At 41.3% G+C, this 25,290-nt stretch overlaps 1 protein-coding gene across 1 annotated transcript in view; it reads right to left on the reverse strand.

Annotated features, from left to right (window-relative positions):
• slc9a8 (solute carrier family 9 member 8) overlaps positions 1–25,290 on the reverse strand; it is a 91,270-nt gene that overhangs the window by 50,385 nt on the left and 15,595 nt on the right. The window contains exons 2-4 of the mRNA XM_059980518.1: positions 9,145–9,335; positions 3,156–3,236; positions 1,320–1,378 (exon numbers count right to left, since the gene is read on the reverse strand). Of these exons, the coding sequence (XP_059836501.1) occupies positions 1,320–1,378; positions 3,156–3,236; positions 9,145–9,335 (331 nt within the window). The remainder of the gene's footprint in view (positions 1–1,319; positions 1,379–3,155; positions 3,237–9,144; positions 9,336–25,290) is intronic.

The raw sequence follows: 25,290 nt of genomic DNA on the forward strand, positions 1-25,290 counted from the left end.
TTTGACCAACCTGGGAGCTCCACCCCAGGCCCAGGAAGCAAATAACCATCACAAGCTCATTATCAGGACTCTACACCTCGCGCTCACAATATTTGTTGCTTGGTTATTTATTGTTTTTGCAGTTTGTTGTCTTGTGCATATTGGTTGTTTGTCAGTCTTTGTTATGAATGGTTTGTCATTGATTCTGTTATGTTCCTTTGTACTTATTGTGAATGCTTCATTAAAATTAATCTCAGGGTAGAATATGGTGACACATACTGTATGCACTTTGATAGTAAATTTACTTTGAACTTTGCACACTCTAAAACAATTTCTGTTATCATGCAAAGATGCTACTTTATAACTAGCCAAACATGGGATTGTGCCAAAAAATGAGAATAAATAAAATTCTTAGAACATCTAAGCAGCTAAGCTTTTTCCAGAAGATGCAACTAGGAGCGACATAAATGCCAATCTTACATTTATCTTCATATTTATTCATATTGGATATCTTTCTAAATCTATTTGGAACTCTAAAGAAATAATCACATTTAAAATAACTCACTATATCATGCAAAAAAAACTTCAGCTGTCTCTTACAAATGTTCTAATTTGTTTCATTTTATTTTAGGGAACAAAGAGAAAACTGCTCAATAGTTAATAAATCAATTATAATGAGTATCTCTTGATAAAACACAATTTAACAAAATTGGCTTTACAAAGAAGTAGACGATATAGAAACCAAATAAATGTTACTTCAAATTAAAATTATAAATTCAACATATGATAACTTGGTAAAATTTAAGACAAGTATCAGGTAATTAATACTGTGCTCAAAACATAGAAGATCTGGGTAGAATTGCAGGAGTTGAAATAATCAAAGTATTTGATTAAAGATTAATTTCTAAATTAAAAAGGTTCAGGTCAAGCAAATTATATGTTTTGCAATTATACTTCAACTCCACCTCCACACTAATAATTTCCTAATCAATATTATTAACCAGGAAAACCTAATTTAAAGGTTGTACCCATCAGCAAAACCAAGTCACACTAACAACATTCACTGATAATTTTTGTTCCATGGTTAAAGCCATGGTACAATACAAATTATATTTTATGCTATTTGTATTAGACATTTTTAAGTTTTGCAGCTTGGCATTCATAATAGTTTGTCAAAGTGCTGCACCACAGAATAAGTTAAGAACTGGAATTTGAGCCATCTGTCCTGATTGGATGTCACTGTTGATTCAAATGTCCTAGTTTATTATTAGGGGGCTGAAGACAGATCTTAAAAGAATTCAGAGGAGGAAACATTTTCCCAGAACTATCTGAAGACTTACCTTCCAGTTCGCCCAATGTTGTGATTCTATAATTTTAATCACAGCACCCATTAAAATTCCTGTAAGAAAGAAATGGTGAGACATATTAATGAAAAAATTTAATGATTTAGATTTAGACACTACCTTTAATTCAGCTAAGGTTTCACGACATTTCACATGAACATCATAAAAAAAAACAAGCAACAGTTTTGATCTGAAAATCTTGAACAACATACTTTATGCTGTAGTGCATTCCTAAGAGCAGAGACCAGTGCAGCATTGTTACAGTGACTTGTTAGTGGAACTGTAGTCAAAATCTGTAAATTAATGATTTTCTGAATATCTGTACAGAATTTGAAGATGCTGGAACAACCTCTCTGAGCCAGCACGTGTACTACCTTAGAGAGTTGCAGTGTGGGGAGTTTACAGAGATAAGAAAGTAAAGCTATGAAAATAAAAACAGACAATTTTAATTTCACAGTTTAAGTAAATATAGAATACAAAGAGAAAATAAGCTTACCTTACCTATCAAAAAATGGGAAAAAAAATTTCAATTAGTTAATTTGTGCTAAACATTCGTTGATACAGTTCAAAGTAGTTCATAGGACCCATATGTCTAAGGATAAACTAGCTCGTTATTATTCTCATATCAGTCCAGTATGTGACAGATGTCATTCTGAGACAGCTTCTTTAACTCATGTTTTGGTCATGTTCCGCTCTGAAAAAATATTGGGAAGATACCTTTGATATTATTTCAACTGTTTTGAATATTGATTTACAACCTCATCCTATTACGGCAATTTTTGGTTTACCAATGATAGAACCACACCATTTAACCTCTTCAGCGCATTGGATGATTGCATTTCTCACATTAATGGCTAAAAGATCGATTTTGCTGAATTGGAAGGAGATTAATCTTCCCACCCCATTTCACTGGTTCTCTCAAACTATGTTATGTTTAAACTTAGAAATAATCAGAAGTGTTATATATGACCCTTCTATTAAATTTGATCAGACTTGAAGGCCTTTTATTCAACACTTTCATATGATGTGATTTGACCTCTTTCCAAATCTATTTTTGTGTTAATATATGTAGGGAGGTTCAGAGCGGGTGACACTAATGGTCCTGTATTTTTTTGATGCTATAAACAGCCCATGTTCTTTTCTTTTTTTTATTATTAGGTTAGTGTTGGTTAACTTAGTTTTTTGGGGGGTTTTTTTTGTTTTTTTTTTCTTTTTTTTTGTTTTTTTGGGTATGTTAATCCTTTTTTTTGTGAACCTACATTTGTATTTTGAACATTTCTGGGAGGTTTATTACCTTTGTACTAACTGAATATATAACTATCTATGTTATCTATTAACAATGTAATCCCAACAATTGTGTAACAATACTATATATATCCACTATTTTTATATTAATAAAAAGATTGAAAAAGAAAGAAAATAGAGACTTAGACAAGTACATAACTGACACAGCAAATACCTGTAAGCTATCACACAAAGTAGACCAAACCTATAGTTTTACTATCAAGTGGGATTTCATTTCATTCCTTACAGCTTTAAAAATAATGCAATAATAAATGGGACCTGCTTCAGGGAACATACATCCCTCTACACCATGTACACTGGCTACAGCCGTGTACTGCAAGTGAGGCGAGTACAAATTCAAAAATGATTCTGACCTAGAGTTGTTTGCCCAGAAATATGAACCCCAAATGCATTCTGCAATGCATGAGGAAATTTTAGAAAAGGACACAGCATACCACAAAACATTTTTCCTTCACCCAGATGCACACCACGCTCCTTTCAACTATGTTTAATGGTGCTATGTGTTTTATCAATTAACAGCCCACTTACCTAAAGATACAACTGCCACACTTTCTGGAAGAAAATGCAGTTTGTACTTAATCAGCAGCCGCACCAATATGATGCAAATAGCTGTAAAATGAATAACAAAATAGAATATTAGACATAAGCAACATTGTTAGAACATGAAAGATCTACTTCTGAAAGTAGATTCAGTCCTGATGAACGGTTTTGGCCTGAAATGTTGACTGCTCAATTTTTTTCCATAGAAGTTGCCTGGCCTGCTAAGTTCCTCCAGCATTTTATGTGTACTAATTCTGAAAAGTTTCTTTTATTAGCTGTTATTAAATACAGCAAGGGCATTTAGAAATCCGTATTTCAAACAGTCTCAATGCAGCTTCGTTTTACTCATTTGAAAATAAATCCTGGCTTTCCAACTATTCCAATCTGTCCACTCTCCAGCAGTTGAAACAACGTGATATAAAACAAAATGGGATTTTTGACCAATTACCCTGATGTCCTCTTCAGCATTAGCCAGTTTGCACATTGTATGTTCATGCTTGTGAAATATTATAAATTCAAAGTAATTTTTTTTAAAAATGCACAGTTACAGTTTAGTTTAGGTTTGATTAGAAACACATTACTACCATTTATCAATGTTGTTAGAGAATACTGCAACAATTCTTTTAGTAAATTCAGTTAAGCATCAAATTTGTCCAAGTTTGCTGTGGAAATTTTAATAAACTTGAATTCCAAATAAAAGAAATTTTTAAAACAAAAGGAATTAAGCCAGAGAAGTTGAAGGATTTTGAAGAAAATTATATTGTGAACATGAAATGGTTATGTACCAGAAAGCAGTTTCAGAAAATATAAGCAATACAGATTCAGTGGTTGTTTCCAAGCATGCATGAAGCAAGAATTTTTGAATGCAAAAATTTGCAAGCTAAGGTCAAAGGGCAGAAGAGGAATGAGGTGAGGTGACTGCTCTACAAAAAGCCAGTACAGATTTGATACATTAACTTACCTCTTCTTATTGTGTAAAATACTACATACTTAAAGATGGTAGAGAGCCTAACAGCCCGTTGTCACATCAATACTTTTCCCTAAATGTCAATGAACAGAAGAACTGGTCACTTACTTGAGGAAGGGGGTGGGGGTGGATGGTGCCCCATTCCTGTTGACATCAACAGTGAGGAGATCAGGAGACTTGAGAACTTCAAGTTCCAAAGAGCAAACATCGCTAATAGTTTATCCTGGTCCATCTACATGGGCACAATGGCCAAGAGAGTTCACAATCACCTCTGCTTCTTCAGGGGACCAAAGATATTTGGCAGATCTTTGCTGACTTCATCAGTTTTTATAGGTGTAAGCAGAAAGAAAGCAGCATGGATTCAGAAAAAGCAGGTCCTGTTTGATAAATTTACTGTTCTGCGATGAAATAATGAGTGCAGTGGATAGAGGGGAACAGGTGGATGTCGTATACTTGGATTTCTAGAAGGCGTTCGATAAGGTGCCGCACAAGAAACTTACAAATAAGATACGGATGCATGGAGTCGGAGGAAGTGTATTGGCATGGAGAGTGGATTGGTTAACTAAGTCTAGTTCTTGTACTGTGTCATGTAACACCATGGTCCTGAAAAACATTGTCTCATTTTTACTATGCACTGTACCAGCAGTTATGGTTGAAATGACAATAAAAAGTGACTTGACTTGACTAATAGGAGGCAGAGAGTTGGTATAAACAGATGTTTCTCCAGTTGGCAGTCGGTGATGAATGGGGTGCCGCAGGGGTAGGTGCTGTTTACCATTTACATTGATGATTTGGAAGAGGGGACTGAGTGTTGCGCAGCAAAATTTGCTGATGACACTAAACTGAGTGGAAAAGCAAATTGTACAGAGAATGTGGAGAGTCTGCAGAGGGATATAGATAGGGTAAGTGAGTGGGCCAAGGTCTGGCAGATGGAATATAACGTTGGTAAATGTGAGATCATCCACTTTGGAAGGAATAATAGAAGAGCAGATTATTATTTAAATGGTGAAAGATTGCAGCATGCTGTTGTGCAGAGGGACTTGGGAGTGCTTGTTCATGAATCAAGATTTAGGACAGAGATAAGAAGAAACTGTTATTTCTAAGAGAGTGGTGAATCTGTGGAATTCTCTGCCCGGGGAAGCAGTTGAGGCTTCGTCACTAAATATATTTAAGATACAGTTAGATAGATTTTTACATAGTAGAATTAAGGGTTATGGGGAAAAGGCAGGTAGATGGAGCTGAGTTTACGGACAGATCAGCCATGATCTTATTGAATGACGGGGCAGGCTCAATGGGCTGGATGGCCTACTCCTGCTCCTATTTCTTATGTTCTTATGTATCCAGATGCATCGTGGCTTTGTAATAGGGATTCAGAAGTTATGGAATGGTACACATATCAGATATTAATTCAAACAAAAAAGTCTTCAATTGCTAATGTAAACTGTAAGCAGTAATTAGTTTGACAAGGGCAGGTCTGCAAACAGGTAATATCCAGAGAGCACAGACTGCTGGCACACAGCAGGAGGAAGGCTACTCAGGGGATAGGGTTGGTAAAGTGACCATGAGACATTCTCACATGCATTAGCCAAATGTAAAACAATGGGGTTTTGTTCATCAACCTGCATCAACATGGGGGTGTATAGGGTGTCAGGGAGGGTATCACCACTGGTGTGAAGACCTATCCTCCAGCTTTTGTCCTCAGCTGGCACTCAGCTCTCACTCGTGTCTCCAAATAAGCTATTTGCATGCGACAGTGGCCACACCCTGGGCACCAGCTTCAACAGGCCAACCAAACCTGGCAAAAGCATTTTGTGTGTGTTGCTCAGATTTCCAGCATGCAGATTATCTCTTGTTAGAGAGAAGCCTCCGGGCCTGTCTAACTAAAGCATGTCAAGACTGGATTCAGCAGACAGTGCGGAGCAAACCACCAGCTGGTTCAACAGGCAAGAAGGCATTTCCTAGCAAGCATTGTGAAGCACGAAGAGCATGGCAAAACAGATAGATCACTCTGGTCATCCACTTCATCCTGACCTATCTCCAGTCATCTTGATTTTCATCTTGCCATTGGATCCAGATAGACTAGGATGAGAGAGTGAGGCTGATAACCTGCGCAACTCTCCCTCACTTTAACCAAACTCACTCGCAAGTCATGACATCCAAAAAAGGATGTCGGGGTCCTCATCGCTCGTGATGGATGTGTGCACATGGACACACACACACGCATCAACAGGCAACACTATCATACACTCAGGGAGTGATACAGCATGCATGCAGGCTCTTCACCCTAATTTGTCCTTGCTCAGTCAGGTAGTCCTAATTGACTGCATTTGGCCCATAGCCCTTGAAACTCTATTTATCTGAATGGCTTTTTTATGTTACTAATGCGCCAGCCTAATCTGGCAGCTGATTCCAAATATGCACAATCTGTTGTGGGAAGAAGCTGATGTTCCTTTCAGATCTCTTGCCTCTTTACTTATATCTATACCATCTTGTTTTTAACATCCCCTCCTTGGGGGAAAAAGACCACATACTTTCACCCCTCATATATCAAATCGCTCTCAATCACCCGCATTTTACAGGATAATGACCTAATCTATGCAATCTTTCCTTGTAACTCAGGCCCTCACCCCTGCTCCCCCACATTTCAGGCAACATCCTGCTATATCTTTTTCTGCCCTCTTTCTAGTTTAATAACATCCTTGGTAGAATAGGGTGACCAAAACTGCACTCAATACTCAAAGTGAGACCTCACCACATTATGTAACTGCATCAGAACTTCCAAACTTTTGTGCTCTGTACCCTGACTGATGAAGGGCAATGTGCCATATACCTTCTTCACCATACTGCTTAACAAAGATGCTGCTTTCAGTGAACTATACACTTACTGCTTTATGTTGAAGCCAAAAAGTTCTACTTTAGTCTCATGTGACCACAGGACCTTCTTTCATATCTTTACAGTATATTTCAAGTAATGTACTGCAAAACCCTTATGGCAAGGAAATGCTTTTTTTAAAGCGGCATGTGTGGTGTAAATCTAATACTGCGCATCAGTCAGCTAACACCACCCCTACTATACAGTATGGTGGAGACAGCATCTTGCTACGGGGAGGTTTTTCAGCAGGATGGACTGGAAGTCTGGACAGGATTGTTGGGAAGATGAATATTACTAAATACAGAGTGATCCTGGATAAAAACCTTCTAGTTTCTGACAGAAACCTTAAACTGGGGAGGAAGTTCATCTTTCAGCAGGACAACAGGCCAGAGCAAACCTGAATTCTGATGTTAATCTGATCAAACATCTTGGCAAGACCTCAAAATCGCTGCTCACCGCCACCACTCAACTAACCTGGCATAGCTTCAGCAATGGGCAAATCTTGCTCCAACACACTGTCTAATAGAGACTTATCCAAAAAGACAACTAGCCGTAATAGCTGTGAGAGGTGGTTCAACTAAGTATTGAACAAAGGGGGATAAATACTTTTGAATTACTGACATTTCAGTTTTTGAATTTTTAGTTTTTCATGCTTTCTAACTTTCCCTGTTTTTTGGGCACTATTGTGAATGAAGGAACATGTGATTTACAAATAAAAATTCTCAGTTAAATTGATCAAATCCCCTGGTCACAGTACTCATTTATGGGTTGGGGCTGAATACTTCTACAAGGCATTATATAAAACTTTAATTTTATAAATATCCACATCTGAATGTCTTTAGTTAAAGTCAGCTTCTGGTTTCTATCTGGTCCTTATTTCTACAGTGAAATGGCTTTCTTTTGAAAGGGAAAAAAAGGATAATAAAATTAGATAAGTTCAAAGTATATATAGTTAATAAATTTAATTGGCAAGTTACTCGCCTGAATGAAAGAGATGGTACAATACAATCCTTTGAACATACCAAGCAGGTCCAGAAGTAGTAACCGTTTCAACTTTTTAATCATTCTTATCTTTTTATCAATTGAGACTATTTCTTTTTGTGTTATATGTCAATGATTTGGATAACAGAATTGATAGTTTCGTTGCCAAGTTTGCAGACAATACTAAGAAGGGCCAGATTGTGCTGTGGAAGCAGGGAGGCTGGACAGGTTGGGAGAATGGACAAGGAAAAGGCAGGAATAAAATAGTGTTGGGAAGTGTATCATCATGCACTTTAGTAGAAGGAATAAAGGGCTAGCTTGTTTTTTTTTAAAAATGGGGATAAAATTCAAAAATGAGAGGTGCAAAGGGACTTGGGAGTCCTCATGCAGGATTCCATTAAGGTTAACTTGCAGGTTGAGTCGCTGGTAAGGAAGGCAAGTGCGATGTTAGCATTCATTTCAAGGAACTAGAATACAAAAGTAAGGATGTATGCCAAGGCTTTATAAGGCATTAGTCAGAGTATTGTGTGCAGTTTTGGGCCCCTTACATAAGATGTCCTGAAATTGGAGAGGGTTTAGAGTATGCTCACGAGTATGATTCTGGGAATGAAAGGGTTATCGTATGAGGTGCATTCGATGGTTCTAGGCTTATACTTGCTGAATTTTATTAGAATGAGGGGAGATTTCATTGAAACCTATCGAATACTGAAAGGACTAGTTAGTGGATGTGCAAAGGATGCTTCCTATAGTGGATGAATCCAGGACTAGCGACTCAGAAAAGGGGGATGTCCATGAGATGAGGAGGAATTGCTTTAATCAGAGGGTGGTAAATCTGTGGAATTCATTGACCTGGACTTCACAGCTGTCCATTGCAATGAGGATATTTAAAGCAGAGTTTGATAGGTTCTTGATTAGTCAAGGCATCAGAGGTTACAGGGACAAGGCAGGAGAACGGGGTTGAGAGGGATAATAAATCAGCCACGATGGAATGGCGGAGCAGACTCAATGGGCCAAATGGCCTAATTCTGTTCCCATGTCTTATGCTTTTATGGAAATTGTGAACCAGACCAACTCAGGAGTCACAATTATTTTAATGAAAAAGACTTCTGAGAATATCTGAAATGAAAAATCAAGAGCATTTTGTAGCAGTGACATACCTAATATAAGCAGACTAAAGAAAATAGTCATTCCACTTGATTGTTCTTCTTGTTGAGCTTCTTCCCCGGTCTGTAGCGGTAGTATGGGCTTTGCTGGAGTTTCTGGAACTGGTATTGGAGTAGTAACCATGATAATGGGGATTGAGGTGACTTGCAAAGTGCCATTTTGATCCACAGTATTATTCGACAACCTGAAATTAGCAAAACAGAAGACTGTTCGAATGAATATAATTGATTATTTTTAACTGATTATTATATAGCACCATGATTATTCACCTTCCTCAACATGCAAACTGCATTTATTCAAATAAGTCAGATAATCTAATACAGTGCAAAATAATATTTCATTTAACAACTCAATATTCTATAAATACCATGTTTCCATTAGTCATATAATCATATAGAGTTACTTCTGTTTGAAACATGCCTCTATCAACCCACATTTTTGTTTAAGATTTTCTAATTGGTTTTAAGTTATCTGGTTAATTGACCATGAGAGTTGGTGAATGCCTTAGCAGATCAGCTTTGTCTGATGAGTCTAAAAATCCTGTTATACTTGCAAAGGATCTCCATATCTCCGGTATCCTTCTGAGGTATGAACATCAAGAGGTAGCACACAGTGGTCGCAAACACATGTTGTCCAGTGTGCACCGAAAATACTGGGTTCCTGGTGTAATTCTTCTTACAATTGTACAAATACCTTGTTTGCCAACTGTTGCCCGCAGCTTCAGGATGCCAGAACATAGTAGTTATACCCCTGGACAGGACTTGTTCAGATGAACCTCTGTTTAACGTCTAGAAGTGGACTACTGTGGACCTTTTGAGATGAAGAGCAGGAGTACAGTGAAGAGTATGGGGTCTTGTTTATCTGTTCAGCTTGATGAGCTGTTCACATTGAAGTGGCATTTTCTTTGGACACGAATTCCTTTGTTATCCACTTTGATGTTTTATAGCAAGACAAAAACAGGTTCGTGAACTGAGCCCTGTTAATGTGACAAACTTTTTTGGAGCTGAGTGTGAATTAAGAGAAGCCATTGAGAAATGGAACCATTTAATCAGTGATGTCTTTCCTCAGAAAGGAATTAAGTAGATTTTTAACCCCTGCTCCCCCACCCTGGCTGGCTGACAGCATGAGGGAACATGGAAGAAGTTGATCAGATCTGTACAGAAGATCCTCAATTCCACCTTGAAAGGTATAGAATCTTGACAAAGAGGATTTTCGCACAGCCCTTTATGAAGTAGAAACTATTATCAATGGTTGTCCAATTACTAAGGCATCCTCTGATTCCAATGATTTGGAAGCACTAACACTTGACCATCTATTGCTTCTGAAAACATCACCACCTTTACCACCAGGAGATTTCCACAAGGAAGACATTTACGCTTCTCCTAGATGGAAGCTGGTCCAGTACACATCAAACTTGTTTTGGAAACAATGGGTCAAGGAGTACTTACCACAGTTACAGGAACATTAGAAGTGGTCAGATATAAAGTGTAATTTCCTCCCAAGAGACATTGTGCTTATAGTTGATGACTCAGTGCCTCATGGCAAGTCATTCAACACCTTGCAGAGATGGAAAAGGATTTCACATTTAGACAAAGACCAGCTATCTGGATAAACCTATGGTCAAGATCCATCATCAGAATCAGAATCAGACTTTAATTGCCAAGTACCTGTGCACGTACAAGGAATTTACTTCCGGCAGATGTTGTCTCTCTGATGTTATCTAAAGCAGAGGTTTGAGGAGCTACAGCTCTAGAAGCTTCACTTACTTTGTTTGCTTGATGTTAGGACTTTGACTTGACAGACAGTGGTAATAAAGATAACTCTGTATTGGGCTATTTGCTGGTAACCTCTGGCCTAGATGACTGTTACATGACTAGGCTTGCAGAAGAAAGAAAGAGTACATTTGCATAAATGTTAAGAAGATTATCCTAGAAGATTTCACGTTGCTGATTTTTGTAGTATGTAGTTGTAATTATTCTAGTATATTAATTAGGGGCTGGGATATAGGGGCCATGTACCTTTTCACTGTTGTGCGTTTTTATTATGGGTCACAGTAATTTGTCACACATTAGGGCATGGTAGAAGTTAATGAGTATCGCCACATATTCACGCTTTGTTCTTGTTAGTTTAGTTAGAGATGGAGACTGAGCAGGAAGAATATTTTTTGTTGACTGCTGATTCCTCTCAGCTTGTTAATTCTGATAAGGTTACTTATTTATGATCTTTGCTTAATTTCACTAATTTCACTAGTTTTGCTAATATCGCTATATTAGATTGTTTGTCTCTGCTGGTTTTATAATAGATGATCAAACATACTTTTTTCAACTTGGATCTCAGTTATTGGGAAGCACGTCACACAGTGAGAATTCCCTCATTAATTTCTAAGCAGTGTTGGTTTATTTTTCAAGTAACTGCTACACCTGAGTTTACATACCACCAGCGACCAACTATAATCAAGTCCTTGAGAAGTGCATGATGACATCTCCAAACAAGAAACAGTCCATCCTAAAGCATTTCAAATCATAGTTGAGGACTTCAAACAGGCTCTTTTGAAGAAATCCCTGCTGAATTACCATCAGCATAAAACCTGTAGCACCAGAGTTCCCAACACACTAGACACCTGTTATACTAAGACAACAGGGTTCATGTTCCATTCCATGCCCAGACTGTGTTTCAGGAAATCTGAACACTTGGTAGTCCTTCTACCTGCATACAAGCAGAGCTAAAGAGCCAAGCTCCAGAAATTAGGACAACAAAGAGGTAGTGGAGCAGCTAATGGATTGTTTTGAGTCAGCAGACTGGGCCATGTTCAAGGACTCATCTGTGGATCTGGATCTGGATGAATACACCATGATTGTCACGGACTATAGAAAAATAATTGTAAATGATTGTGTCTCCATAAAATCTTTCAGAGTCTTCCTCAACCAGTTGCCCTGGATGAACCATAAGATCCACAATTTGCTAATGGCCAGATCAGAGGATTTCAAGTCTGGCAACCAAGAAAGTTACAAGAGGTCCAGGTACAATCTCCGGAAAACCATCTCATGGGCGAAGTGGCAATTCTGGACTAAACTTGCATCAATGAAGGACGATTGACAGTTGTGCAGGGCTTGAAATGACATCACCTCTGACAAAGTGAAATCAAGTGACATAGGCAACAACAGGGCTTCACTTCCAGATGAGCTGAGTACCTGCTATGCTGGCTTTGACTGGCAAAACATGAAGGAATCATCACAAACTGTGCAGGCACGTGGATGTCAGCGAGTTAGACAGGCAGGAGGAAGTTAAAAAGCTTGATAGAGCGGGCAACGTAGAGGGAGTCAGAGTAGGAGGGCTTCGGTGCTTCATTGACAACGGGTCAAGGCGATGCAAGTTACTTGTTAACAATAGGAAAAGGAAGTATGTCTGCGAGGCCGGTGTTCTATACTGAGTGTCGGATGTGGGACGTCTGGGAGACTCCCAGCCTCCCACATCTGTGCCAGGTGTGTCGAGCTGCAGCTCCTTAGGGACCGAGTTAGGGAACTGGAGATGCAGCTCGATGACTTTGTCTGGTCAGGAAAAGTGAGGAGCTAAAGGCAAGTAGTCAGAGTAGGGCCTCAGGAGACAGTTAAGTAGGTAACAGTCAGGAGAGGGAAAGGCAAGAGTCAGATACTTGAGAATACCCCTGCAGCTGTCCCCCTTAACAATAAGTACTCCTGTTTCAGTACTGTTGGGAGGGGAGTAGGGGGAAACCTACTTGGGGGAAGCAACAGTGGTCGTGTCTCTGGCACAGAGTCTGGCCCTGTGGCTCAGAAGGGTAGGGAAAGGAAGAGGATGGCAGCAGTGATAGGGGACTCTATATTTAGGTGGGGGGGGGGGGGGTTAGACAGCGAAGCTGTGGACGCAGGAAAGAAACATGGATGGTAGTTTGCCTCCCAAGTGCCAAGGTCCGGGATGTTTCTGATCGCATCCCGATATCCTGAAGTAGGAAGGTGAACAGCCAGAGGTCGTGGTACATATTGGTACCAACAACATAGGTAAGAAAAGGGAGCAGGTCCTGAAAACAGACTACAGGGAGTTAGGAATGAAGCTGAGAAGCAGGATCACAAAGGTAGTAAGGGAATACTGTCTGTGCTATGCAACAGTGAATATAGGAATAGAATGAGGTGGAGGATAAATGTGTGGCTGAGGGATTGGAGCAGGAGGCAGGGATTCTGATTTCTGGATCATTGGGACCCTTTTGGGGCAGGTGTGACCTGTACAAAAAGGACAGGTTGCACTTGAATCCGAGGGGAACAAATATCCTGGCAGGGAGGTTTGCTAAGGCTATTAGGGAGAGTTTAAAATAGAATTGCTGAGGGTGGGAACCTAACTGAAGAGGTGGAGGAAGGGGCTGTTGGCTCACAAACGAGAAAGCTTGTAAACCATGTGAGAGGGAGAATAGGCAGGTGATAAAGAAGGGATGCACTCAGACTGATGGTGTGAGATGTGTCTATTTTATGAATAAAGCAGATGAGCTTAGAGTATGGATCAGTACTTGGAGCTATGATGTTGTGGCCTTTACAAAGACTTGGATGGTTCAGGGGCAGCAATGGTAAGGCTTTGGATGCTTCAGAAAGGACAGGGAGAGAGAGACAAAACAGTTGGGGGCGTGGCACTGCTGATCAGAGAGAGTGTCACAGCTGCAGAAAAAGAGGAAGTCATGGAGGGATTGTCTACTGAGTCTCTGTGTGGAAGTCAGAAACAGAAAGGGGGTCAATAACTCTTCTGGGTGTTTTTTTTAATATATCGAAACAGGGACATCAAGGAGCAGATAGGGAGACAGATTCTAGAACAGTGCCATAATAACAGTTGTCACATCTCCCTAGAGCAAGGGGTTTAGATGGGGTGAGTTTGTTAGGTGTGTTCAGGAAGGTTTCCTGACACAACATGTAGATAAGCCTACAAGAGGAGAGGCTGTACTTGTTCTGGTCTTGGGGAATGAATCTTGTCAAGTGTCAGGTCTCTCAGTGGGACAGCACTTTGGAGATAGTGATCACAATTCTTTGCTTCAGTATTCACTATGGAAAAAGGACCTTGGCAATTGTATGGATGACTTACAGCAGACTGAAAAGCTTGAGCATATAGACATTAAGAAAAAGGATGTTGTGAAGTCACCAGGACTGGACGAGATATATCCCAGGCTACTGTGGGAGGTGAGGGAAGAGATTGGTGAGCCTCTGGCAATAAGCATTGCATCATCAATGGGGACAGGAGAGGTTCTGGAGGATTGGAGGGTTGCAGATGTTGTTCCTTTATTCAAAAAAGGAAGAAGAGATAGCTCAGGAAATTATAGACCAGTGAGTCTCACCTCAGTGGTTGGTAAGTTGATGGAGAAGATCCTGAGAGGCAGGATATTTGAACATTTAGAGAAGCATAATATGATTATGAATATTCAGCATGGCTTTGTCAAAGGTAGGTCATGATCCTCCTGACGAAGGGTCTTGGCCCGAAACGTCGACAGTGCTTCTCCCTGTAGATGCTGCCTGGCCTGCTGTGTTCCACCAGCATTTTGTGTGTGTTGTTTATATTTCCAGTATCTGCAGATTTCCTTGTGTCATGCCTTATGAGCCTGATTGAATTTTTTGAGGATGTAACTAAACACATTGATGAAGGTAGAGCAGTAGATGTAGTGTATATGGATTTCAGCAAGGCATTTAATAAGGTACCCCCACGCAAGGCTTATTGAGAAAGTAAGGAGGCATGGGATCCAAGGAGACATTGCTTTGTGGATCCAGAATCAGCTTATCCACAGAAGGCAAAGAGTAGTTGTAGGCGGGTCATATTCTGCACTGAGGTTGGTGACCAGTGGGGGGACCCCTTCTCTTTGTGGTTTTTATAAATGACCTGGATGAGGAAGTGGAGCAATGGGTTAGTAAATTTGCTGATGACACAAAGATTGGGGGTGTTGTGCATACTATGGAGGGAGGTTACAGTGGGACATCGATAGGATGCAAAACTGGGCTGAGAAGTGGCAGATGGAGTTCAACCCAGATAAGTTTTAGGTGGTTCATTTTGGTAGGTCAAATATGATGGCAGAATATAGTATTAATGGCAAGACTCTTGGTGGTGTGGAGGATCAGAGGGATCTTGGGATCCAAGTCCAAAGGACACTCAAAGCGGCTGTGCAGGTTGTCTGTGTGGTTAAGAAGGCATAAGGTGTATTGGCCTTCATCAACCATGGGATTGAGTCAAGAGTCGAGAGGTAATGTTGCAGCAATATAGGACCCTGGTCAGACCCCATTTGGAGTACTGTGCTGAGTACGGAGGTTTAACCTCACTACAGGAAGGATGTGGAAACTATAGAAAGGGTGCAGAGGACATTTATAAGGATGTTGCCTGGATTGGGGAGCATGTCTTATGAGAATAGGTTGAGCGAACTCGGCCTTTTCTCCTTGGAGCAACGGAGGACAAAAGGTGACTGGAAAGAGGTGTATAAATGATGAGAGGCATTGATTGTGTGGATAGTCAGAGGCTTTTTCCCAGGGCTGAAATGGCTATCATGAGAGGGCATCGTTTTAAGGTGCTTGGAAGTAGGTACTGAGGAGATGTCGGGGTAAGTTTTTTTTAATAACACAGAGAGTGTTGAGAGCGTGGAATGGGTTGCCGGCGACCGTGGTGGAGACATACAATAGGGTCTTTTAAAAGATTCCTGGATAGGTCAACGGAGCTTAGAAAAATAGATGGCTATGGATAACCTTAGGTAATTTCTGAAGTAAGTACATGTTCGGCCTGTAGGGCCTGTATTGTGCGGTAGGTTTTCCATGCATGTTTCTAAACTCCCACAGCTTCCAATGATTCTGTGATTTCAGTCTTTGAAGTCAATGTGTGAGCCGCTTTCAGGGGTGAACGCACAAATAACATCCAGCCCAGCTGGAGTACTTGGCAAAGTACTAAAGACTTATACTGAACAATAGGTAGATTCAATGGCATAGAAATGCATCACACCCACAGTTTCATTAGTCACAGAGTATCAGTTGGAAGTTAAAGTGTGTATAGGTATTGTTCTCATTTTGGTTAATCCATAGTTATGCTATTTCCTAATACCACAATTTTCTAACACCAGAATGCTTCCTAACAATGGTAGCTATTCAGAAAATGCAATTCAGGTAAAATTTAGATTCTGCAAAACTTTATATTTACGTTTGTGCAAAAGGTCCTGTGCTGTTGACTGTTGCTGTAAATGATTTTCACTTTACTTTTGGATGTGATGTCTAATGTATTATGTTTCATTACCAGTTATCAGAACAAGATGGCAGAACGCCCAAATGCACTGGCCATTCCAGCTCCAGCTACTAGGGTAATTGGTTATCCTTTTCTTTTGTCTTTCCCATAATCACAAGATACTGCTGGATATTGGGAACACTGAGTACTGCAAGTCTACCACACCAGCGAGTTGCTGGATAGTCGATGAGCTCCACAACATGGGCTTATTGCACGCCATGTTGTCCGCTGCTGCTGCTGCCACCCGGGGCGATGCTGTCAGTAGCAGCGTGCAAGGAAGTAAAAGTGAGGAAAGCTTGCTGGTACTGGTGCAACACCAAAAGCAAAATCCTGCCCATTCTGCTTTCTGATGCAAGATCACACAAAAAACTCAATTACCTGCATCTGAGACTGAATCGGCACGAGATGAGGGACAGCTGCAAGCCCACGTTGATGGAAATGTCCACAAAGCTGCCCCTTAGCAGAGTTTCATCTCTTTTCAGGCCAATACATCTCCCATGATCTCTGGCAATATCCACGGTGGTATAGGTAATAAGAACTGGTGTGCGAAGGGTGGTAACGATCCAATGTTTGCCTATGGTGGAATTGCTAAATGGTGAAGTGCAGGTCCTTCTATTGACCAAGGAATTTCATTGTTATTCTGATTGTGATGGTATACAACCACACCCCTCCTCCCCCGCTAACACTGGGGAAGTGCTGAATGAGCTCCATGGCGTCATCAGTGACGTGCAAACCACACCCTTTTCTTTCTTGTTGCTGTGACTTTAACCATGCCAACTCACCAACAGTCTTGTCTAAATTCTATCAGCAAGTTGACTTTGCTACCAGAGGTGAAAACATATTACACCTGGTTGATACCAACAACCTTGATGCATGCAAAGCAGCTCCATATCTCCACATCTCCACGTCAGATTCACTGGCCACTTATCTGTAAAGCTAATTCATGCACTGATTACATTAGTTAAACCGGTTCAAAAGGGAGATAAAGATCAAGTCAGATGGGGCATTACAGCAACACACACAAAATGCTGGTGGAACACAGCAGGCCAGGCAGCATCTATAGGGAGAAGCACTGTCGACATTTCAGGCCGAGACCCGTCGTCAGGACTAACTGAAAGGAAAGGTAGCAAGAGATTTGAAAGTAGGATGGGGAAGGGGAAATGCGAAACAATAGGAGAAGACCAGAGGGGGTGGGGTGAAGCTGAGAGCCAGAAAGGTGATTGGCAAAAGGAATACAGAGCTAGAAAAGGGAAAGGATCATGGGACAGGAGGCCTAGGGAGAAAGAAAGGTGGGGGGAGCACCAGAGGGAGATGGAAAACAGGCAGAGTGATGGGCAGAGAGAGAGAGAAAAAAAAGAAAAGGGGGTAAAACTAAATATATCAGGGTTGGGGTAAAAAGGGGAGGAGGGGCATTAAATGGAAGTTAGAGAAGTCAATGTTCATGCCATCAGGTTGGAGGCTACCCAGCCGGTATATAAGGTGTTGTTACTCCAACCTGAGTGTGGCTTCATCTTGACAGTAGAGGAGGCCATGGATAGACATATCAGAATGTGAATGGGACGTGGAATTAAAATGTGTGGCCACTGGGAGATCCTGCTATCTCTGGCGGACAGAGTGTAGGTGTTCAGCAAAATGGTCTCCCAGTCTGTGTCGGGTCTCACCAATATATAAAAGGCCACACCGGGAGCACCGGACGCAGTATACCACACCAGCCGACTCACAGGTGAAATGTTGCCTCAACTTGAAGGACTATCTAGGGCCCTGAATGGTGGTGACGGAGGAAGGGTAAGGGCAGTTGTAGCACTTGTTCCGCTTGCAAGGATAAGTGGCAGGAAGGAGATCGGTGGGAAGATATGGGGGGGGGGGGTGGGGGAGGACGAATTCTGATATGTCTATCCATGGAAACCCAGTGACCACACATATTAATTCTGTATCCCATTCCCATTCTGATGTGTCTATCCATGGCCTCCTCTACTGTCAAGATGAAGCCACACTCAGGTTGGAGGAACAACACCTTATATACTGGCTGGGTAGCCTCTAACCTGATGGCATGAATATTGACTTCTGTAACTTCTGTTAATGTCCCTCCTCCCCTTCTTACCCCATCCCTGATCTATTTAGTTTTCTCCCCCCTCCTCTTTTTTTCTCTCTCTCTGCCCATCACTCTGCCTGTTCTCCATCTCCCTCTGGTGCTCCTCTCCCCCTTTCTTTCTCCCTAGGCCTCCCGTCCCATGATCCTCTCCCTTCTCCAGCTCTGTATCCCTTTGGCCAATCACCTTTCCGGCTCTCAGTTTCACCCCACCCCCTCCGGTCTTCTCCTATTGTTTCACATTTTCCCCTCCCCCTCCTACTTTCAAATCTCTTATCTTTCCTTTCAGTTAGTCCTGACGAGGGGTCTTGACCTGAAATGTTGACAGTGCTTCTCCCTATAGATGCTGCCTGACCTGCTGTGTTCCACCAGCATTTTGTGTGTGTTGCTTGAATTTCCAGCATCTGCAGATTTCCTCATGGAAGCATTACAGGACTGCTTTGAAAGCATGTTCAGGAAGGTGGCTATCTATACCATCACATGAATGTCAATGAATATGCAAGATCTGTGATTGGCTGAATACAGAAATGCACTATGGACATCAACATTATTAAACATATCTGCGAAGGCAAATCAGAAGCCATGGTTGACAGCAGAGAACTAAGCACAGTGAGAAACTGGGATGCAGCCTTCAGATCAGGGGATAAGACAGCTCTCACGCCATCAGGAAGACACAAAAGGATTATTCACACAGAATTACAGCAATTTCTGTGATATGACAGGTGAGGTGCATTGGCAGGGCATTCAGACCATAACAAACTACAAGTCCATCCTACATGTCAACGGCAGTAGGACCTCTCCTTCTGATAGGCTGAGTGTCTTTTACAGTCAGTTTGAAGCATGGAACAATGTGCCAGTAGGGAAGCCCAGCACACTACACCCCCACATTAACTGAGGTTCTAACAGATAACATCTCTCTGGTACAGTTTACTGTCCCCCAGGTTTCAAGGTGGCCACCATCATCTTGGTGCCCAAGAGATCTATAGTAATCGGTCTCAGTGACTACTCTGTCCAGGGGCTCTGACCTAAACAATAAAAAAGTGCTTTGAACGGCTGATTATGGATCACATGAAATCCCATCCTCCTGTTGCATTGGACATTTTCCAGTTTGCTTATCACTCTTCGGCATTTGAGAGCTTTTTAGAGCATTTTGCCGTTGAGCCTATTAGGGGATCAACTATACTAGATTGGGTGTTACGTAATGAACCAAAGGGAGCGTAAGATAAAAGAACCCTTAGGAACCAGTGATCACAATATGATTGAGTTCAACTTGAAATTTGATAGGGAGAAAGTTGGGCATAGCAGTACGTAAGGGAAATTACAGTAGCGTGAGAGAGGAGTTGGTCAAAGTAAATTGGAAGGAGCTGCTCGCAGGAATGTCATCAGAGCAGCAATGGCTGTGTTTCTGGGAAAAGTGAGGAAGGTGCAGGACATGTGTATTCCCAAAATGAAGAAATACTCAAACTCAAAAATACTACAACTGTGACTGACCAGGGAAGTCAAAGCAAATGTAAAAATGAAAGAGAAGGCATACAACAAAGCAAAAATTAGTGGGAAGATAGAGGACTGGGAAGTTTTTAAAAACCTACAGAGAGCAACTAAAAGAATCATTAGAAGGGAAAAGATTAATTATGAAAGCAAGCTAGCAAATAATACTGAAGTGGATAGTGAAAGCCTTTTCAAGTATGTAAAAAATAAAATAGAAGTGACAGTGGATATAGGACAGCTAGAAAATGATGCAGGAGAAATAATAACAGGGGAATAAAGAGATGGTGGATGAACTAAATGAGTACTTTGCATCAGTCTTCATTGTGGAAGACACTAGTAGTGTGCCAGGTGTTGTAGTGTGTGAAGGAAGAGAAGTGGGTACAGTTACTATTCCAAGAAGGTGCTCAAAAAGCTGAAAGAGTTGAAAGTACACAAGTCATCCAGACCAGATGAACTGTACCAGAGGATTCTGAAAGAGGAAGCGTTAGAGATTGTGGCAGCATTAGAAATTATCTTTCAAAAATCATTCTACTCTGGCATGGCAGCAGAAAGGGAAAATATAGGCCAGTTAGCCTAACTTCAGTGGTTGGGAAGACGTTATAGTCAATTGTTAAGGACAATGTGATGGAGTACTTGGTGACACAGGACAAGATAGTACAAACGCAGCATGGTTTTCTTAAGGGAAAATCCTGCCTGACGAACCTGTTGGAATTCTTTGAAGAGATTACAAGTACGATGGATAAAGAGGATGCAGTGGATGTTGTATACTTGGACTTTCAGAAGGCCTTTAATAAGGTGCCACACATGAGACTGCTTACCAAGTTAAGAGCCTCTGGTATTACAGGAAAACTGTTAAGATGGTTAGAGCATTGGCTGATTGGAAGAAGGCAGCGAGTGGGAATAAAAGGATCCTTGTCTAGTTGGCTGCCAGTGACTAGTAGGGTTCTGCAGGGGTCGGTGTTGGACCACTACTTTTTATGCTGTATATAAATGATTTAGATGATGAAATAGATGGCTTTGTTGCCAAGTCTGCAGATGAAATGAAGACTGGTGGAGGGGCAGGTAGTGTTGAAGAAACATGTAGGAAGAAACATGAAGGAAGGTTGGGCAAGAAAGTGGCAAATGAAATACAATGTTGGAAAGCGCATGGTCATGCACTTTGGCAGTAGAAATAAATGTGCACACTATTTTCTAAGCAGGGAGAAAATCCAAAACTCTGAGATGCAAAGGGAATTGGGAGTCCTTCTGGTGAACACCCTAAAGGTTAACTTGCAGGTTGAGTTGCTGGTGAGGAAGGCAAATGCAATGTTAGCATTCATTTCAAGAGGTCTAGAATACAAGAGCAGGGATGTGATGCTGAGGCTTTATAAGGCACTGCTGAGGCCTCACCTTGAGTATTGTGTACAGTTTTGGATTCCTCATCTTAGAAGAGATGTGCTAGCATTGGAGACGGTCCAGAGGAGGTTCACAAGGATGATTCCAGGGATGAAAGGGTTATCATTCAAGGAATGTTTGATCACTCTGGGTCACTGGAATTTAGAAGGATGGGGGGGGGGGGGATCTCATTGAAACCTTTTGAATGTTGAAAGGACTAGACAGAGTAGATGTGGAAAGGATGTTCCCCATGGTGGGAATGTCTAGGACATCATTTGAAACAGAGATGCAGAGAAATTTCTTTAGCCAGAGGGTGGGGAATTTGTGGAATTTATTGCCACGTGCAGTGTGAAGACCAGGTCATTGGGTTTATTTAAGGCAGAGACTGACAGGTTCTTGATTGGACATGGCATCAAAGATTACAGGGAGAAAGCAGGAAAATGGAATTGAGGAGGAGAAAAAATGTCAGCCATGATTAAATGGCTGGGCAGACTTGATGGGCCAAATGGCCTAATTCTGCTCCTATGTCTTATAAGTCAATCCTCTGATTATGTGTATTGAGGGGTGTGGTTTGTTAGTCAAAAGCTGCTTCTGTCGTGCTGGTCAGTGATTGGTTCATTTAAAGTTTACAATGCTCTTTTCCCATTGGTTGGCTTGCATGCCATGTCCCCTAGGGTCTTTATACCCAGGTGTTCGAAAGCAAAGCATGTGCAGAAAGCTTTCTCTCTTTCCCTTTGTCTTGGAACCATTGGGAATGTATGCTTCATACGTACTTTTAACTAAGCATCTGTTTGTTGAACATTAATTTCTGTAGTTTTGTATAACTTGGGGGAACTTAAATGTTTGAATTTTTTTAAATTGTTTGTTAATAAAGGATAAATATGCTTATTCATAGTGCTTCTTGCCTCATTTACCAAACCCGTGAACCTGCTTCCCTGTTATATGATGCCATAGCCTCTGCACTAAGTTGGTAGAATGGCTGATAGAATGGTGCGAGCACAGCAACTTGTGCCTTAACGTGGGCAAGAGATGATTGCGGACTTTAGGAAGGTGTAGGCTGACCAGCTCTCACTGCACATAGACAGCTCATCTGTAAGAAGTTAGGAATACCAAGTTTCTGGATGTGCAGGCAATGGGCAATTTCAGCTGGTACTTCAGTTTGGTAAAGAAAGCACAACAGCATCTCCACTTCATGAGAAGATTGATGTGAATGAGGCTCCCCAAACCCACCCCCCCCCCCCCAAAATCACTTTAGCTAATTTTTACCAGAGCACCATCGAGGATGTCCTGACCAGTTGCATCACCATCTGGTATGTGAACTGCAAGGCATCTGATTGAAAGACCCTACTAAGGATTGCAAGGACTTTTGAGAGGTTCATCAGGATCTCCCTTCTACATATTAGCGATATTTATCAGGAAAGTGGCATAGCACTGTCAGTGATCCCGAGTGACATCAATGGATCTCGGGTTGAGGGTGAACAGCTTTAAGTTCCTCAGCGTACACATAACTGTGCACACACACCGGCAGTGTGGTGAAAAAAGCACAACAGCATCTCTTTCACCTCAGACAGTTGAATAAGTTTGGTATGGGTCCCCAGATCCTAAGGACTTTCTACAGGGGCACCATTGAGAGCATCCTGACTGGCTGCATCACTGTCTGTAACAGGAACAATACTCTCCTCAATCGCAGGACTCTGCAGAGAGTGGTGCAGACAGCCCAGTGCATCTGTAGTTTTGAACTTCCCATAATTCAGGACATTTACAAAGACAGGTGTGAAAGAAGGATCACTGGGGACCGAGTCACCCCAACCACAAACTGTTCCAGCTGCTACCATCTGGTAAACAATACCACAGCATTAAAGCCAGGACCAACAAGTTCTGGGTCAGCTTCTGCCACCAGGCCATCAGACTGATTAATTCACACTGACAGAATTGTATTTCTATGTTATATTAACTGTCTGGTTGTACATACTATTTATTACAAATTACTATAAATTTAGACGGTGATGAAACAAAGATTTTTACTCATGTATGTGAAGGATGTAAGAAATAAAGTTAATTCAATTAGTTAACTGGTAATTATGCTATCTGTAATGTCATATTTTGCGGAATGATCCCTTACATACCTTCCTCTTAGCCCTGAATGGAAATCTGTTTTAGGAAGGCCAAACATTGAGGATCTAATTAAGTAGGGCAACAAAAATGTCATTAACTTAGGATACTCTCCCCAATTACACACTACTGTGTGCATGACATCGCTAATTCGTTATCTGTAAGACTAGCATTAGGAACAAATAAAACATTCCAGGTATTTGATCATACAGAATCACCTACTTGGATACATTTGTACTTTTGATTGTGACCAGTCTTTAAAATGTAGCTTTGTATGTGACACTTTGTTGCCTTGTTTCCTGCAGCAGGTAGTATACATCACATCCTAGCTTTGCCCATTCACAATTTCTAGTAATTGAAACCATCAGACATGGCTGTTGGTAGTTACTGTAATGTGTGGACAAGGGCACCAGTAAAGATAACATTGTATCAGTTTCACAGGCAACAGTTCACATCAAGCCACACCATGACAGAAGGTAGTCAGAATATTTTGAATGAAGTCTCTCAGTTCCTTTGATTGATCTAGAGGAGGGCTTGGACTTCACCTTGGTGGCACCTTCTCCAGGTATGTCCTTTCACTTGTTAGCCACTGAAATGGCCCAATTCATTTGTGGTCATTCCCATCCATTCTGGACTGCCTTTAGACGCTCAGGTTAATTTCTTCTCTCGGCTTCAAGGTTGTGGAACTTGATGTTTCTGCCAGAATTCAGATCTTTTCTCATCTATTTTCTCAGTATCTTTCTATTCTGGTTGAGATAACATCGGCTACCTCCCAGAATTTAGCTTTCATTACAAAGTATCGTTACCATTATACTTTAACACTTTATTCCTTTATTCACAACTTGCTGGCATGCTCACTTTCACACACAAAATGCTGGAGGAACTCAGCAGGCCAGGCAGCACCTATGGAAAAAAGTACAGTTGACATTTCAGGCTGAAACCCTTCTTAAGGAATTGAGAAAAAAAGCCGAGTAGACTTGAAAGGTGGGGGAAGAGAAACGCCAGGCGATAGGTGAAACTTGGAGGGGAAACAAAGAGCTAGGAAGTTGATTGGTGAAAGAGACAGAAGGTCATGGAAGCAATTAGAAAAGAGGGGTGGGGGAGAAGCACTAGATGAGGCAATGGGTGGGCAAAGAGATAACAGAGAGGGAAATGGGAAATTGTGAATGGGGGGGGGGGGAATTGAGGCATTACTGGAGGCTTGATGAACTGATGTTCATGCTATCAGGTTGGAGACTACCCAAACAAAATACAAGGTGTTGTTCATCCAACCCAAGTCCCAAGTGCAGCCTTATCCCGACACTGGAGCAGACCATGTATGGACATCTCCACCATCAACACTGCCCTCAAATGTACCTCATTCATTTCATGCGTGTCTGTTTTTACCCGAGGCTCCCATCACGCTACCAGGGATAGTTCTCCAGTTACTCTCACCTCCCCTTATAGGACACTAATATCTGTCCTCATTACTAGCATTCCGGCTAGCTGTTGAAGTACAATCCACACCCCAGAGCCATACTGTCAAACAGATTCCTTGGGTATTTAGCCTTTACTACAGATGTATCTTCTGAGGAAAGGGTCTGTGAATGGTAATAATCAGTGTCAAGGGCTGGCTAGAGCCATCAGGATTTGCAAAATGCTGTTGTCTGACCTCCATAAGTACCATTCCAACAGATACTGTATGCCTGTCTATAACCTCTCGAGCATTTCCACACTAATTCTCATATTAAACAAAAAACAAGTAAAGGATAATAATAAAATAGCACACACTTAAAACTCAAGAGTATGTACTCTGTGCTTTCCCACTGAACTCACGATGGCTTTTGTATTCTCT

This window comes from Hypanus sabinus, chromosome 9 (assembly GCF_030144855.1).
Source record: "Hypanus sabinus isolate sHypSab1 chromosome 9, sHypSab1.hap1, whole genome shotgun sequence".
Lineage (NCBI taxonomy): Eukaryota > Metazoa > Chordata > Chondrichthyes > Myliobatiformes > Dasyatidae > Hypanus > Hypanus sabinus.